The 18,223-nt window shown below is 35.0% G+C and overlaps 1 protein-coding gene across 1 annotated transcript; it reads right to left on the reverse strand.

Moving 5' to 3' along the window:
* Positions 1 to 1,869: 1,869 nt before the first annotated feature.
* On the reverse strand, positions 1,870 to 15,278 carry LOC125681200 (box C/D snoRNA protein 1-like). Its single transcript, XM_048921183.2, has 7 exons — positions 15,104 to 15,278; positions 10,342 to 10,517; positions 9,428 to 9,519; positions 6,280 to 6,377; positions 2,723 to 2,791; positions 2,426 to 2,587; positions 1,870 to 2,301 (listed from the first exon to the last, which is right to left on the reverse strand). The coding sequence occupies exons 1-7, from the start codon at positions 15,118 to 15,120 to the stop codon at positions 2,172 to 2,174; spliced, it is 744 nt and encodes a 247-aa protein (XP_048777140.1). The 5' UTR covers positions 15,121 to 15,278; the 3' UTR covers positions 1,870 to 2,171.
* Positions 15,279 to 18,223: the final 2,945 nt, after the last annotated feature.

The following is an 18,223-nucleotide window of genomic DNA, read 5'->3' on the forward strand; positions in this document are numbered from 1 at the left end:
AGAAATATGTTTATAGGAATTAAATCAAAGATAATTATACATGCAAATGGTATGTCAACAAACTTTTTCTGCTACAAAGCTAGAGTAAGGCAAGGGGGAAACATATCGCCATTTTCATTTTCCTTGTACACAATGCCATGTGAAGATTTTTTTTAAGATAATAAGGTTAATAGGTTTACAAACTATTTCAACGACTTTTGAAAGGTCCAGTGACAAAAAAGTTGTTTCATTACAAGAAAGATCTATAGAGAAATTGAAATTAATTGCACTGAATTTTAAGTAAAGCCAAAATAATTTTAAAATTTCACACACACAACAATACTCAGAAACAAGACGTTTTCCTCTGTCGGCCAATTTTAAAACATGTACTAAATTGATTTCATACTTGAGCAAACTGTTAAATGCCCAGAAAAGGAAATTGTGAATATTTTGTATAAATAATAATTTTCATACATAACATTGCAATAAAAAAAAAATCATATTTTAACACACCCCCCCCCCCCCCCCCCCCCAAAAAAAAGTCATGGATTGTTATTCACAGAATCTACAGACATTCAAAAACGTAAAATGGAATACTGCTACTGTTAAGCTGAGGTAGAAAGAACAATGACGTCCACAATTCATCAGAAGGTCAAATATATAACATTTTTAAAATCAAACTTTTGGATTTGAAGAATATATAAATATTTTTCTAATAAGATTCAGGAAAATATCTATGAAATTTCAGACAACAAATCATAATTAGACTGCAGTCTGGGAGATGGTCTGGTATTTCACTGTATGAAAGAATTTATAGTCTTGGCAATAACACACACATTGCATATAAAATTCATAGTGCAGTATGTAACACAAGGAAACAATACCAAGACATTAGAAGTCCAAAGTCAACTGTATGATAGCTGGTCCTCCTTGTTTTCTCTAATCTTCATATCACTAGTCACTTTATGCTTTACAGGGGACATCAAAATGTGTTTTCTTTGTTGATTGATTGTACGTGTATATTGTTTAATGTCCCTCTCAAGAATTTTTCACTCATATAGAGACATCACCACTTATGGTGAAGGGCTGCAAAATGTAGGCCTATGCTTCGAGCTTACCACCTTTTGAGCAGAGAGGGATCTGCTGTGACATGGGGCCTTGGTTTTTGCGGTCTCATCCGAAGAACCACCCCATTTAGTCACCTCTGAGGACAAGCAATGGGTACTGAGGACCTATTCTAACCTGGATCCCTATGGGATGTTTTCTGTGTTTCAGTATATACTAGTATAGTGTTGGTATACTGCACTATATATTTTTGTCAAGGATTTCTAAAGTACTAAACAGAGTACTATTACTGCAATGCAGAGATGCTCAATTGATTGATTGATTGTATCTTGCTTAACGTTTCTGTCGAGAATTTTTCACTCATGGAGATGTCACCATGACCGGTGAAGGGCTTCAAATTTAGGCCTTTGCTCGGCACTTACGGCCTTTGAGCAGTGAGGGTTCTTTAGCGTGCCACACCTACTGCGACACGGGGTATCTGTTTTTAAGGTCATCTCCGAGGACCTGTGACATTCACAACTGATGCCGAGCGTTTGGCAATGGAACTGTCACTACCTGTTTTAACGACTTAGGTCTGTCGCGACCAGGATTCAAACCCCGGCCTCCCGCATGCGGGGAGAACGCTCTAACCTCTAGGTCAGAGATGCTCAAAGATATCATTTTTGCAAATAAATTTTCAACATAATAAAAAATTGAATGTCCTGCATGTTAATACATGTACATATTTGTTTAAGGACTAGACCTTAGAACCTTTTTTATCTCATTTTTCAAAATTAAGATACCAATATTGTCAATAGCAACTCCATGGTATAACTTGATAACACATTTTTTTAAAATAAAAGTCAACATGATTTAATGAGATTGGATAACATTAATTACAAAGAAAACAATACAAAATGAATTACAAACTACGAAGTATGAAAAAGTTTTATCCAGCGTAGTCAATGCTTTAATATATTCATCAGGTTTATTTTCATTTTTCACAGTCAATTGAATGGCATGACAATAATGTCAGTCAGTACTGACAGTACTTTGATTTATTTGGTTTGTGTTCCATGTTTACTTTATGGACACATTTTCCAGTTCTGTGCTTTTCAATCATGTAACTTACTCCTGTTGTTCCACACCTATCCTGCAGTTGTCAGTGGGTATTTATCAGCACTGTCTGGTAAAACAACATGGAGGGTAGGGTATTCTATAAACTCCTTACCCTGCAAATTCTCACACAAAGTTTTACTCAGGTCTAGCGGGTGAAATCTGAAGTGGAAACAAGTAACAATGAAAACATATTTCATTTCATCAAGCAAATGCTATCGTTCTGGAGAGAAGCAGAGAATCAAACCACATGTATATAAGACTCATTCCAGTACACAATCCTGACCTCCTAATGTTGGCTGGGAGTCCCTCCTCCTGCATAAGAATTTGACAGTTTTCCATTGGTGTACTACAGTAAGCCTTTAACATTTGTCTTTTAACAGGATCTGACTCGGTAGGATGAATGAATGTCTTGAGCACATCACACAGGCAAGTATTTTCATGTACCCTGCAAAACAATTAACAGCCGAGTGAATGAATGGAAAATATGTTTACTCTGAATTCAATTTTAAACTATGTATCGTAATTTTCTTATCTATTTCTCCATAAATCTATCTTTTTAAAAATAATTTCTATGTCACACCTTTTCTCTGTGTATTTCACTCCAGACTGGGGAAAATTAAGTTCTAAATGCCACAAGAAATCTCCTTTTCTGCAAGAAAATAATGTAAATTGATAAATAAATACGTGTAAATGATTACAAAAAAAGCCTGTACTAGACATTCAATACTTCTTCCCTCACAGAGGAAGTGATTGAATCTGTCATATACACTGTATTATAATTACAATAAGCAGATGGGAGACACTTTGATTAGAGTTAGATGTTAATGAGTGAAATACATGTATATAGGTAAATCATTTTCAACAATTTAGTCTCCTCTGCCAAACTCATAATGTACAAGTAACAATGATGACAACCTCCATCCTGCTCAAAGGTGGCTACTTCATCCTCCTTGATTGTGAGCAGGGGTAGTAGACTAAATATTATACAACTATAAACCATTCCTGGCAAATCCAAGAGGTACATTGTGATATTTATTTACAAAATTGATTGTCCTAAAAATCACCCAATTATGATGTTTCACAACACACTGTAAAATCTGCGAAACTGCCCTCCAATACATGTGCCTGCTATTGAATATAACTCTTCATTTTGTACCCATCAGTGTTTCCGTTTTTGATACTGTTGATTTCAGAGTGTGATCCGGTTTTCATGATCACCACACTGGTTTTCTGATTCCCTATCAGTATTCTTTGAAACTGATGCCGTCACAATGCATCAACGCAACATTTTTTGTGGAAAATAACGACTGCATCACAAACAAAACTACGTATACAAAAAATAACTTCACCATGTCTGTGTAAGAATGTGTTTTTTATAATTTGGATTACATTTATTATCTTATAAATGTGGATTTTAAAATACATAAGGGGGTACATAACAAATTTATCATTACTACAGCAACTTCATCCGAAGAGTTGGATCACGTCTCCTTGATAGGTGTGGATCATCAGATCAAACTCAATGCTTCGTGTCTTGTGTGATCTATTCTAATGATCCGCGCCTGTCAACTCGATGTCATCTGACTCTTAGGATCAAGTTACTGCAGTAATAATATATATGTATTTTCACATAAATACTCTCTCCTGCTTGCACTGACATGAAATGGGTGACTGCAAACATCTAGACCTAACTGGTACATTTTTTTAACATCAAGGTGTTTAGATCCACATGAAATCTATTTCTAGTACAATGAAATTCCACATGCAGTGCAAAAATATATTTAAGGTTCTCTGTTGGGAGGGGTGTGTGGTTCAATAGGAATAGACATTATGGAAAAATCAAGCAATGTTACTCTACCTATTAATTGCAGTTTTCTGACGTTGAATACAGGTATGTATGTACATGTATGTGATAATTGATAAAAGTTTTATTGATACAACAACATACTTATTTTATCATTTTTATTTGTTACTAAGATATATTATTTAAAGAATCAATAAAGTGCACCGCCACGGCACATGATACGCCCGTCACATATTGTTAACATGAACATATCACCATGAAGAGATAGGTATGCATGGAACCAAATGTCATCCTTCCTTAAGAATCTTACCCACTTTATGGCCTCATGTGACATTGCTACAAATATTGATAATGTAAGCTTAATGATTTTTAAAAGGATATAAAAACATTTTCCCAAATGTTTTCAATGAAATGATTAAAGTGCAAGATAGCCCTTTATCCAAGCAAACAACTTACAATAAATGGGAGTACTCAAAAAGGTTGATTTATTCAACATATCAAAAAATACATATATCAGTATCTGCCTTTGTCAAATCTTCAAGTATAAAAGTAAAATATGCACAGTGATGTCAATATAAATAAATATAGATTAAAAACGGTTATTTCAAACAATGGTGCATCTCCTATGGTGTAGTTATTAATTAGAAAAAAATAATACATCATATATTTCTCAACTGGTTGTGTTAGACTTGAGAAATGCACATCTGCAGCTTTGCTCATTGTATTTTAAGGAATGAAGAACAATGCACAGCGTAATAAAACATCAAACATTAGTCATTATGTTTATTCTTAGACTGTAAAACTGTCATCTTAGTGAGACATGACAATCTGCACCTTGTTGTTGAGATATAAAATAAAAATATATTTTACAATATCATATTAATTCTTAAACTTTATACCAAATAAACTTTCAAAGTAATGGCTACCAATTAGAACTGTTCTAAAATTTGACAGATCAATTAGAAGGTCAGATTCCTCTGCCAATTCCCGATTGAAAGAGATATAGATAGCACCTCCTTGATCAGATTGCTGTAACAGAAATCTTCTAAACTCATTAATTAATCTGTAATTTGACAGAATGCAATTTTTCTGTTAGCAAAATGCCTCCTGAATTGCTTGATAATTACACCCATGGGACAAGGGAAATTTCTCTTGTTACTGACACAAAAGAAATAATTTGTTTGTTATATACTGCTGTATAGTACAGTGTATATAATGAAGAATGTGTAGTTTCTTGAATTAACATTTTTTAATATGGTTATTGCAATACTATTTCATCTGTTCAGATTTACACAAATGCCCAATCTGCAGCTTTGTTCATTGTATATCTTTTTTCTGAACAATGCCACAGCCATAACAAAACATCAAAATACTAATCATTAAAATAGGCCTTTATACGTATTGCAACCATTTGTTGTCTTAGTGAGAAATGATACTCTGCATATAGGTTGCCGAGAAAAAAAATTAAAAATTATATAGTACAATGTCAAATTAATTTTGAAAATAAAGACTAACCACAACAAACAAATTCACTTTCACAAATAATTTCTGGTATATCTGCAATTAAGAGGCTAAGATCTCTCTGCCCAATTCCCTAGAGATAAAGATAACACCTGCTTGATCATGTTGATCAGAGATGCTCTACACAAAACTCATTAATTAGTCTTGTCAAAATGCCCTTTGCATGCTACTCCCATGGGACAAGTGGAATTTCTCATGTTATTGTTAGAAACAAAGGAAACATTACATAAGCTAAAAAAAGCTGTACAGTATATCATAAAAAAAATATGTGTTTTCTTGATGTAACATTTTTGAATGAGGTTTTCTACAAAACTCTTATATGAGTAGGGATTGTACCAATTATAACATACTTTTTTCAAAAAATCACTTCAACTAAATGTCACAGTGACCTTAAAGTACAGTGCGACACACCTTCTACCTAAGATGCATAAGTTGACCAAGTTTCATGATTCTAGATCAAATAGTTTTCAAGTTATGAGCCGGACAGGGTTTTACCATATTTGGCCATATCTTCTTAATTAAAAGTCACAGCGACCTGGTTTTAATGTGCGACACACCTTCTACCCAAGATGTATCAACTGACAAAGTTTGATTATTCTAGGCCTTATAGTATTTAAGTTATGAGCCGGACACGAAAAAGCTAACAGACGGACGGACGGACCGACAGACGGACGGACATGAAGGCCATAACATAATACGGCCCGTCTTAAGACGGGCGTATAACAATCAAATACAAGATTGAAATAATTCTAGAGGGGTGAAATTACTTTAAATCAAAGTTGTGTTTTCAAAAATGGTTGCAACTGTTTTACCTGTAACTAGAAAGTCTTGTGGAATTGTTTTTCCTTTTTGACATTGGATATGGAAGGAATTTAACTTTTATGCCTTTCTTCTCTGCCAGCTTCCTCATCTGAAAAGTTCATTATTGATCAGAGTTTGTCAATCAATAGCACAGTAATATAAACTAGAAAATTGAAAAGTCAGAAAGGGTTCTGTAATAAATCTGTAAATCAGAAATCAAGTCAGAAAGGGCCCCATGATAAACTTGTAAATCAAAAGGGGTCCCCTTTACTACTCTTATAAATTTTTTGGACATTCTTTAGTTGATCATACTAACAAAATACAGTCTACTTTTTAACATCGAACAAAATACTATTAATATGGCATATATACCTTTAAATGAATTACAGGCAGGAAAACACTACAGTTACTAGAAAACTGACAAGTCAGAAAGGACCACAAAGTGAATCTTAATTTGGATGGGGTCTTTCTCCGACTAATCCAAATATTATGTACATGTGTATATTTTATGAAAATATTCCCAGGGAAATTGAAGTTACCAATTGTCATATAGGAAGAGCTGATGGGTGGACAGAGTGATTTACAATAGGAATCTGAACATTATCTTTAACTTCTATGAAAGTCTCTCAAGTATTATGTATAAAATTTAATGAAAATCTTCCCATGGAAACTTAAGCTATCATGTGTCATAGAAAGTACAGACAGTCAGATAGATGGACAAATTACTGTAGGAATCCAAGCATTACTCAAGTAATCTCATGTTTTTGCATGCCATAGAAAGCGTTATCATCTAATTAAAAAATTCTAAGTGTCATAACTCTGTAAAGATCGCCAAAGTTAATAAATCTGAAAATCAAACAAGATGTACAGTGAGCAATGCTCACTAAGAATACCCCCCGCTTACCCCAATCTCCCAAAGGGTGTTGTTAATAGGTATAAATTACCTCTTTCCTGAGTGTAAAAATATGGTATGCATTTGTAGAAGAAAATGGAAGATATAGTCCAAACACAAATCCATGGCATAAACCTATAATTTTGACCTTGAGATCAAAGGTCAAGGTCATAAAGAGGTCATGAATGTACATGATACATAGTCTCATGGTGATACAACCATGTCTTATGGTATGACTATGTCAAAACCCTATAATCAATTTTGACCTTGAGGTCAAAGTTCAAGGTCATATACAGGTCATGAAGGTACTCGACACATCGTCTCATGGTGATACACTCATGTGTCAAATATGATATGCCTATGTCAAAGAACAAAGAAGTCATGGCCCATACATGAATCCATTGTAAAAAACCTTTAATTTTGACCTTGAGGTCAAGGGTCAAGGTCATATAGAGGTCATGAAGGTACTTGACACATCGTCTCATGGTGATCTACCTGTGTGCCAAATATGGTATGCCTAAGTCAAAGAACAAAGAAGTTATGGCCCGGACACGAATCTGCACAGACAGACAGACGGACGGACGGACAGACAGACAGACAGAGTGATTCCTATATACCCCCCAGAACTTTGTTCGGGGGGTATAAAAATGTCTTCCTTTGCCTAATCCAAGTATCATGTATAAAATAAAATTTATGGAAATATTCCCACGGAAACTTAAATTATCGCTTGCCATAGAAAGTGCTGATGGATGGACAGTGATACTATAGAGCACTCATCATATGGCGGGGCCCAAACTTTTGTCAGAGAATTACATTTTTTATCGTGCCTAGTGATGTAATATTAAAAAAAATTCATAATCGATTCTTGAATATAATCGAAAGTGTATAATCAACTAAATAATCGAAAACATTGAGAACTTTTTCCTTATTATATAAATTATCTTTTACTAAACAAAATTCAGTTCCTCATATATTTAAACAAGAGGCCCATGTGCTACAGCACTCACCTGAGTCACCTTGGTCCATACTTAAAGATTTTCCCTACATATTCGCAAGCAAAACTTTTATCCCTATTGTGGCCCCACCTTATCCCCGGAGACCATGGTTTTAACAAACTTGAATCTGCACTATGTCAGGAATTTTTCATGTAAATGTAAACTTTTCTTGCTCAGTGGTTCTTGAGAAGATTTTTCAAGATTTTCCCTATATATTCCCATGTAAATCTTTGATCCCCTATTGTGGCCCCACCCTACCCCCGGGGGTCATCATTTTAACCAACTAAAATCTCCACTATGTCAAGAAGCTTTCATATAAATTTCAGCTTTTCTGGCCCAGTGGTTCTTTAGAAGATATTTAAATGACCCCATCCTATTTTTGTATTTCTGTGATTATCTCCCCTTTGAAGTGGCCATGGTCCTTCATTTGAACCAGATTGAATCTCCTTCACTCAAGGATGATTTGTACCAAGATTGGCACAGTGTTTCTGGAGAAAGTTAAAAGTATGAAAAGTTTACAGACAGACAACAGGTGATCAGAAAACCTCACTTATGCTTTCAGCTCAAGTGAGCTAAAAACCAAACCTGAATTTGTAAAACTTAAATTGAAAAAAAAAAGAAGATAATCTTGTGTTCTTTCCAGGATATGGAAATATTTCTACAAGAGTCTGAAGCATATTCTTATCATTATTCGGATCTCCCAATTCATCCGAATCAAATGGCACCGCCATTTTTTTTCCGTAGAAGAAAATGACAAGTCGTACAAAGTTATTTTTCAAACTGATCGATTATGAAAATTGTAATCGACGTCAGGAGACTTATAGCGACCAACGTTTGATTGTCAGTGATAATAGACCCATCACAAGTGATGCCACCATTTTGCTGAATCTGAATTATCAAAACAAAAGTTCCCAGTTGTGAATTCTTATGGTTAATTTTTAACCACATTGAAATAAAAGATAATCGATATCTATGTTGTTTGGGTTAAATTTTGGAATCAAATGTCTAACACTATCCTTGTTTCTTGTGATACTTTTAAAAAGTAAATATAATACAAATTCAGTTTCAAAGATATGCTTTTCTTGATAGGGCACCAATCTAATGGCCAACTTGAGGTAGAGCTATAAAGCAAAATTCAAAATTGAGTAAAATCATAGACATTTACTTTTTTCAATAGCATAAGAGAGTAAACCACCGAATCACTCTAAACAGTCACTTTTATTGATTAATGGTGCTGTAATCTGATAAATAATGAAGAAAGTGGTTTCCTACATTGATGACAACTCCATTAACTCCCGACCTCTTTAGTGGGTCCCTGCTATGACTGTCTATGGTTCGATCAACATCTTCCAACATACGGTAATCTAAATGAAATGTGTATCATCTGTAAGTCAAATAAGCATTAGAAAAAGTGGGTCAGTGATTTGCATTAAAAATGCAGTGAGCTGTCTATTAGGACAAATGAATTTTTTCTCTTCTACACAGACTGAAGATATGTCCAAATTCAAGCCTGCAGGTGAGGGGGATCAGGTACTTATATGCTATATTGAGATAAGTGCCTGTAACCTGCATGCATGTTTATTTCAAAACTTTTTAAGACTCCATGGGGAAAAAAAATCTAGCAGATTTTGCAACAAAGAATTTCTGGCATATTTTTTTTTTAAATTCTTAAAACAAGAAATTCATTTTATAAAACTCTACTTATGTGTTGGCTTTACAACAATATCCCATGAAAGTCACTACATAAACCATTGTTAAAGAGATGATAACTCGTTAGCCTACTGAAATGTAGGGAAAGAAAAAATGCTCTGTATTTAACATTTGTGACAGGGGAAAAAATCAATACTGTTGCTGATATACATAGGAATTAAACAAATTTTAGGAACAAACATTAAAATTGGTCGGACTTGACATGTCTTGCACTGCCTATATACTCATTGGTGTAAATGTGATCTTTGTATTGACTGCAGTTATGGACATTCAAAGATGGGGGGTGCTGATTCTGCTAAATATTATTACAGTCAAATTTGTAATAAGACACCACATTTACATCACTACATACTATAAGACAGTGCCTGATTTTTGATGGATATTTTCTTTAACAGTTAATAGTGAAAATCATATTTATCTTTAAACAATGAACTGATTGGGCAGCAGGCTTATGAGCCCCTCCCTGTAAATCATACCACTAAGGAGGTGCATATCTCCCATCTCTTTCATCTTCACAAAGGCTGTCTTGTCCCGAACACCATTACAACTAGTTTCTTCTTTATGTTGTTTAACACACGTCAGACTACAAGTTCTTTTATGACATCGTGGGCATTTGTACTTTGACTGAACTTTACCACACACTTCACACTTACTGCAAAAAAATTTATTCATATGTCAAAATTAAACTGCATTGTCTTATAATCTCTGAACATCTCCTATGTCTCAACCAATCCTTTCCCCAATAATCTTTAATATACATGTTTATGTACTAAGTGAATACCATGGTCAGTCTTTACCAGCTAACACGGAGGTCTTATCAAGCACAGAGTTTCTGTACTGCGTTACATTTTTGTTTGCAATTAACTGAGTGACATAAACAGAGTCACACTGTTTTGAACCCCTTGTTCTGAATATATATTATTTTAAATACTCTTATTTTGACATCCAATAATCTGACGAAGACTGGTTTCTCCAAGATTATATCGAACAAGGAGAGAGGAAATGTGATGGACCAGAACAGGATTCAAACACAGAGCTCTCCATGGCACGAGTCTCCAGTACAATGCTCTAATAGCTATCAGACACCAGCAATTAATCATTTCCAAATTCAACTCCCTCAAGCAGTCAATGTTTTTATACCTTGAAGACATCCCGGTCCCTGGTCCCCTGTTCCAAATCTGGGAACAGGACAGATCTTGGATATCAAATGTAACAGAAGGGAAAAAATAAAACAAGTCTTTCATAATACAGTCAAAATATGATACAGATCTACTTGATATGCGTAACAATATGCAGGGTCATTTACAACACATTTGACGTAAGTCATGAAGTTCAGGATATCAGCAAGTACTTCAGGATATCAGCAAGTACTTCTTGTCTTTGTCTTTTAAGATGTTGATGACAAATCACAGATGAATTGTGGGTAGAATGAAAGGAACTTATATATTCTATTATGCACACTCCTCTCTTGATTGCACAAGTTAGGTGAGGCAAGGTACACATGGTTAGCATATCAATTTATAAAGGAAGGGAGCAAAGTTTGGGCAGGACCATGAATTAAACATGGGTCACAACCAGGAAACATGAGCAACGACTAGACGCCTTCGATTCCAGATGTCTTAGAATTATTCTGAAGACCAAATGGTGGGAACGAAGGCGCAACAATGACATTCGAGAGCTCACAGATCAACCATATGCCTCAACACTACTCATGAGGAATCGGCCGAGATGGTTTGGTCACATGTCGAGGATGGGAGACGAAAGATTCCCTAAGTGAATGTATGAGTGGGACCCTACATCAGTCGGAGGCAGACGAAAAAAAAGGACGACAACGGCAGAGATGGCGAGACACGCTGGCAAGAAACTTTACAACTGCAGGCCTAACATATCAGGAGTCCGAAAATATAGCCAAAGAATGTGTGACATGGAGGGATACCATAGCGGCACTGATGTGATAACAATTACTAACAGTATCCATTGAAGTGTGAATGAATTAAACCTGGGACCCCTTCATTACTAGTCAGGTGCTCTAATCACTGAGCTATCCAAACCAATATGCACATTCCACATAAGTAACCCTAGATACTACGCTCCTTCCTCCTTAAAGGGAAAGGCAACTCAAAATATTTTTACATGATAAATGATAGGATTAATCATATGATAAAGATTTGTCATACAATTCTGTTGATATATCGCCTATATAAGCTTCAGGACTAATTCGAAAACGTCAAAAATTGAAATTCCTGCGATCTATAGATGTGTAAATCTTTTGTATTCAAGATCAGAAAAATCAATAATTTTGACGTCACACCGTCTGTTCCGGTTTTGATGAGATTCTAAGATCATCCACAGGTGTTTGGGTTCTAGCTGCAGAACTGTAGCTCTCTGAAAAAATATTGTGACGGACAGAGAGCTACAGATCCACCCCTTATAAAAACCTTCAATTTACGGCACACAAAAAGCTGTGCACGATTAAGGCCTTATATCATTGTATTCTTGTGTTACTGTCGCATAAATTTAATATTAAAAAAATCTTAACATATTTTCCTACTATTCTTATGTCCAAACATACCTTCAAATATTAATTAAAGCCCCATACGACCTGAAAACTCGCAGCTTTTGATGATTTTGTTTGTTGACGTAGCCATGTTAGGTAGCCAGTCATTTCGAATCCCGGTTCATTTCCATACTTGCACAAAACGTCTAGATGTGAACTAAAATCTCCATTAATATTTTAGTTAATTATTTTCAATAAAATATCATCCCAGTAATTATTCAAATAGATAAACTCACGGCAACGCAGCTTTCATTGATTTGGTCCGGTCTCCATCCCTGCCACTGGAGTGTTAAAGACCATAATGGGCTTTTGTAGCATTTTCATTTGTCAAGAGCTTATTTTACCTTTAGAAAAACTATATTTTTTAATTTTTGTTAATAATTCGTGTTGATAACAAATGAAGAGCGAATACATCACTTATAACGAATTTTATGAATAGATACCAATAGCAACAGGGTTCGAATACGCAATTTCCGAGTTGCCCAATAGTTCTTTCTCTTTGTGGAACTCTTACGCACAGTGAGACACAAAACATACTATCGTCCACATGCGGTGGGTACAATGCTTATCGCTGCCTTCATATATTGCCTTAAGACCGATTATCAGACATCATGCAACCACCCAATCTGCAGGGAAACACAATATTATTAAGTTTATTAGTATTTAATAATAAATTAGCTCAAACAAAAATCTATAATCACCATTTTTCTTTGATTAAAATATCACTCGTGCAGAGGAGGAAATAAAAAATAAGTTCATATTTAATTTAATGGCCTAATTCAAATAAATATCATTCTTGATATTATGGTCAGTTTAATGTATACCAACGACTGATATAAACAAAATTTACACTTTCATTACTTTTATCCATATTAACATAGCTAGTCTATAGTATATGTATGCATCTTGTACCCACCTAGCGCTCAACAGAACACTGAACGTACCTCCATCACAGAAGAGCTGATATCTCAGAAGTTGCGTATTGACCGGCTACCTAACATGGCTACGTCAACAAACGAAATCATTTGAAGCTGTGAGTTTTCAGGTCGTATGGGGCTTTAATGAATATTTGAAGGTATGTTTGAACACAAGAATAGTAGGAAAATATGTTAAGAATTTTTTTATATTAAATTGATGTGACAGCAACACAAGAATACAACGATATAAGGCCTCAACCGTGCGTAGCTTTTTGTGTGCCGTAAATCAAAGGTTTTTATAAGGGGTGGATCTGTAGCTCTCTGTCCGTCACAATATTTTTTCCGAGAGCTACAGTTCTGCAGCTACTTGGGTTCAGGACCCCCCCCCCCCCATCCGAATAAGCTACATGAGTTGATTTAATTAATTTTTTTGTTGAAAATATTTCTAATGCATGTCAACAATAATTCAAAAAAAGCCCTTTTAAAAAAATAACGTCACTGGTTATTATAACAGAACTTATAATAACCAGTGAGGGTATTTTTTTTAAAAGGGCTTATTTTGAATTACATATATTTTGGACTTTATGGGTATGCAAGATGTTGTTGACATGCATTAGAAATATTTTCAACAAAAAAATTAATTAAATCAACTCATGTAGCTTATGGAGGTCCTGAACCCAAGCACCTGTGAGATCATCAAAGATGTGCATGTGGTAGATCTTACGAATAAATAGGTTGATGCCTTCCTGGCAAGCAGTTAATTACACTAATGCAAAGGGGAGATGTGAAAAAAGTTTGTTTTTTTTTCGAAATTCCCGATTCAACCAAGTCATTTGAAAAGAAAAGACTACATAAACTGTGGATCCATCATTTGCGTATTGACAAGTTGAGGTTCAAGACATTTGTATGAAGAAACGTGTACCGTCTTGCGAAAGAGCGGGCTCAAATCTATACAACTCCAAACTTAACTGGCCGTGACTTGTCATGTTTACAGTGCTGATGATGAAATAAACTGGTATACACGGTGTGACATCATAAATTAAACTTCAATGGCCACTCTCTTAGCGGAGAGTAATTCAAAATACATGATTGATTAATATTGATTTAATTGTTAAGCAAGGATTTTTGTTGTTATAGACTGTCAATTACGATATCAGTAAGTAATACTTTATTCATAAAAGCAACTATGTGGTTAGGGTTGCCTTTCCCTTTAAATTCTTTTGCCCTGGTACAAGAACCTGTAAGTTCAAGGGAGGTCAGAGCACCAGATTTAGTATACGAAAGGAGAAAATTTTGGGCTGGACCAGGAATTGAACTCAGGAGTCGGGACACCTGCATTATCATTTGTCAGATGCTCTAACCACTGGGCTATATCCAGGCAGATATATCCACACTGGTCCAAATAGCCTTAAATACTAATCAATAATGACTGCAGAAGCTTGATAAATTTAAATAGATGCATTAAAAATACAATCAAGTCTAAAGTTATTAAAGAACATTGTATTCAGATGATGATTTCAATGAATCCAACATTACAACATTATGGGTGGTTTTAACGTATTCTATAAGTATTTTTTTAAAAGAACAGCAGTAGTCATTTTAAGATATGATACTTTATAGCACTTATTATATTGTGATTCTTATTGCAGAGTACCTCATATCATCCCAGTCCTAATACACTATACAACAGATCAGAAAAAAAGTCTGTATACAAGCGGTAGAAGATCTGCATTTTACAATTTCAGAAAAGCATAGCGTCGTTACCTGTCACTTGAAGACATGTCGAAATAACCTTCTTAAAACAACAGTTTCAATACTTCCAATCAAATGCTCCATTAACAGATTTCTGTATAAAGAAAACACAGAGTCATGGAATGTTTTTACCGTTCAACTTCACGTGTTATTTATGCAAACGAGCCCGATTTACAATTCATGAGTATGTCTAACGAGCCCGATTTTAAAAAGAGAGAGAGAGAGAGAGAGATAGAAAACTTATTTGTGTTTCTGTGTGAATTGTTCAGCACCTAGTAAACTTTAGAATGGTGTTCGGTAATTTTTCAATGTAACCAGAATTAGTTGGTTTGATATTTCATTACATATATTATCATTAACTTCCTTCGCTGAGTATGTTGTTGTCAATCTCTACCCAGAGTTATCGTTCCCGCTATGCTCCACTAATAGCACAGCGTGATACGCCCTCTGGTGAGAGATTGTGTTGTTGTATGCGAGCATTACGTACCCATGGACATAGACAGATATGCATGGCTGGTTCTAAACCACGTCACATTCCGGCCACTACCTTACCGATCGAACACTCTCTGCTAGTCCCTTGGATAGGACAGGGACTTCTATACATACAGCAAATTATGTATATCTTCAGAGTCGATGTCCCTGTAAGCATCTATTTCATGGTATCACACCGGTAATTATTTTCACTATATATTACTATAGAGGAAAAAAATTCATTAAAAATCAGTTTACAGAATTGATGCCGAATAACGCAGTCAGAAATGTTCTATGTTACCCATCTCGTCTGCCGACACCAGAAAAACACCACCCTACGCGGCATTTTCGAAAATAAATTACCCGCAAACAAGACTACCCTCAAATCCACGTGTTTTTCACATGTGTGTAAATATTCTCTTTAGAGAAGTCGAGAGGCATAGCCTTCAAGGCTATGCCTTTCGACTTCTCTAAAGAGAATAGTGTGTAAACAGCCGGAGTACACCTCAGGAAGTAGCCTCAGCTACCAACAGCATATAGTTCCTTTGTATACACTTGGTTATTTCTACAAATTACACAAAATTTCCTAATCAGGGGTGCAAAAATTAAGAGGAAATGAGAAAAATCGCGCAAGGAAAAAAATATTTCTTTAAATATATGGAACTACAAGTTCATTTTGATTGGACAATTACCGGAGTGATACCTCATGTGTTTAGTTTAGATGTCTATATCTCATTGTGTTGTCAATGTAAAATCGTATATTTGTTATACTTTAATTTCAGGTTTTATTTTATGATTGTGAATTGATAAACTGAAGAATTCTGAGATACCCAAAAGATTTTATCAGGTCTTTATCACGGTTACATCAAATTGGCATATCATAAAAGATGTGTATCATAGGTTTGAATTTTAAAAATCCTCATGAAGCATTTTGTTTGCACTTTATGTTTATGAGCGATCCCAGGTTTCCTCATTGAAAAATAATTACTCAGTTTCTTGTTTATTCACATACATGTAATTGTCGAATTTTTTCTCATATATAAGTTACTTTGACGAGATCGGCCGTGATATCTGGTCCAGAAATACCTAATATAGTTTGAGTTACATGTACTGAGCAGACCTTGCCCATTTTGATTATTTGCATTTACTCCCATTTTCATAGCCCACTGACACTCTAACAAATACATATTTACAATTTTGCTGTTTGTCTCTTATTTTACAAGTTTTATCGTATTTTTACAGCCTTTCTTACTTTTGATTCCATGTTTACATTTAAATCTCCACCACGTGTATGTCCTACATTCATACGCATATTACGAAGTAGTTCCAAATTTATGATCAGAAAACGGCGATTTTAAACAATTTGTAGTAAACTTCAATTTAATTGCACCAAAAACATATCATAATATGACTAAATATTTAGTCCAAAACATAAATGTTGGATAATAGAAACTTTTACAAGATTTCTGTAAAAAGCCATTGACAGAGGTGTAGTGCGAGGATGTTGCTGCCATGTGTCCCATCGTACCATCGTAACGATTTCCGACTGTTTTCCCTGTGATATAACTCTTTTGAAGTTCCCATGTGTTAATTCCCCCTATATACTGCATGTACATGTCACTTGAATGCAAATTAGCAACTTGTCATGACATCAATAGGCGGGGAGTATGGAAATTAACATATAGAATGGCATGTGTGCCGATTTTATCTTTACTTCAGATATCGATGAAAGGTGAAGATAACGAACAGTGATCAATCTCATAACTCCTACAAGCAATACAAAATAGATAGCTGGGCAAACACGGACCCCTGGACACACCAGAGGTGGGATCAGGTGCCTAGGAGGAGTAAGCATCCCCTGTCGACCGGGTATAAGGAATCATTGTCTAGTTTGTTTGGTGTGAGAAGTGATAGACGTGATAATTTATGTTACGCTACCCCCAAAACTATACGATGATTTCATAGATAACATTTCTAACGTTTGGTGACAACTGACAATATCCTGTATGTCACATAAGAAATAAACCAATATTCAGAAAAATACTACATACTTCACACACCAAATAATTAACATTGTAATTTTGTGATCTCTCTTCCAAAATATTCCATTCTTACATTACTTTTTTTCATTCTCGGGGGTAGGATTGTAGTGGCATTTTCAAATTGTAGAGGCAGTTTTTACTGCATTTTCATGGGAGGGAGACACAAGACTGGTTATTTTCCTATAGCAAATACTAAAACTACTGAATTGAAAAAAGCTGGCTCCTAATAGCTAGCTATTTGCCATCCCCCGAAACATTACTTACTAGTAAGCAACTACTAGTAACCTGACTACTTGTCAGAAACAAGATGGCTATTTGTTATAGCCAGCTATCTGTCACGCATTTAAATTTATTTATTCGTTAAATAAAGGCATGTTATGAAGTTTAAACTTCAAATAAGCTACATTTCACCTCTATTGCAGCCTAGTATCGTGTAGTATCGCCGAGTGTTGATTGAATAGATATTTGAGAAATCACTGTATGACTTTGATTAACATTGTTCGGAAATGAAATTCTTCGTGAATTGGTCGAGCGAACGGTCAATCACGAAAGAAGTCACAATGACGTGCAATCAATCAAGATATTGACTATCTCCATCTCTTTTTATCGCTGTCATTAG

Source organism: Ostrea edulis, chromosome 2 (genome assembly GCF_947568905.1).
Source record: "Ostrea edulis chromosome 2, xbOstEdul1.1, whole genome shotgun sequence".
Classification (NCBI taxonomy): domain Eukaryota; kingdom Metazoa; phylum Mollusca; class Bivalvia; order Ostreida; family Ostreidae; genus Ostrea; species Ostrea edulis.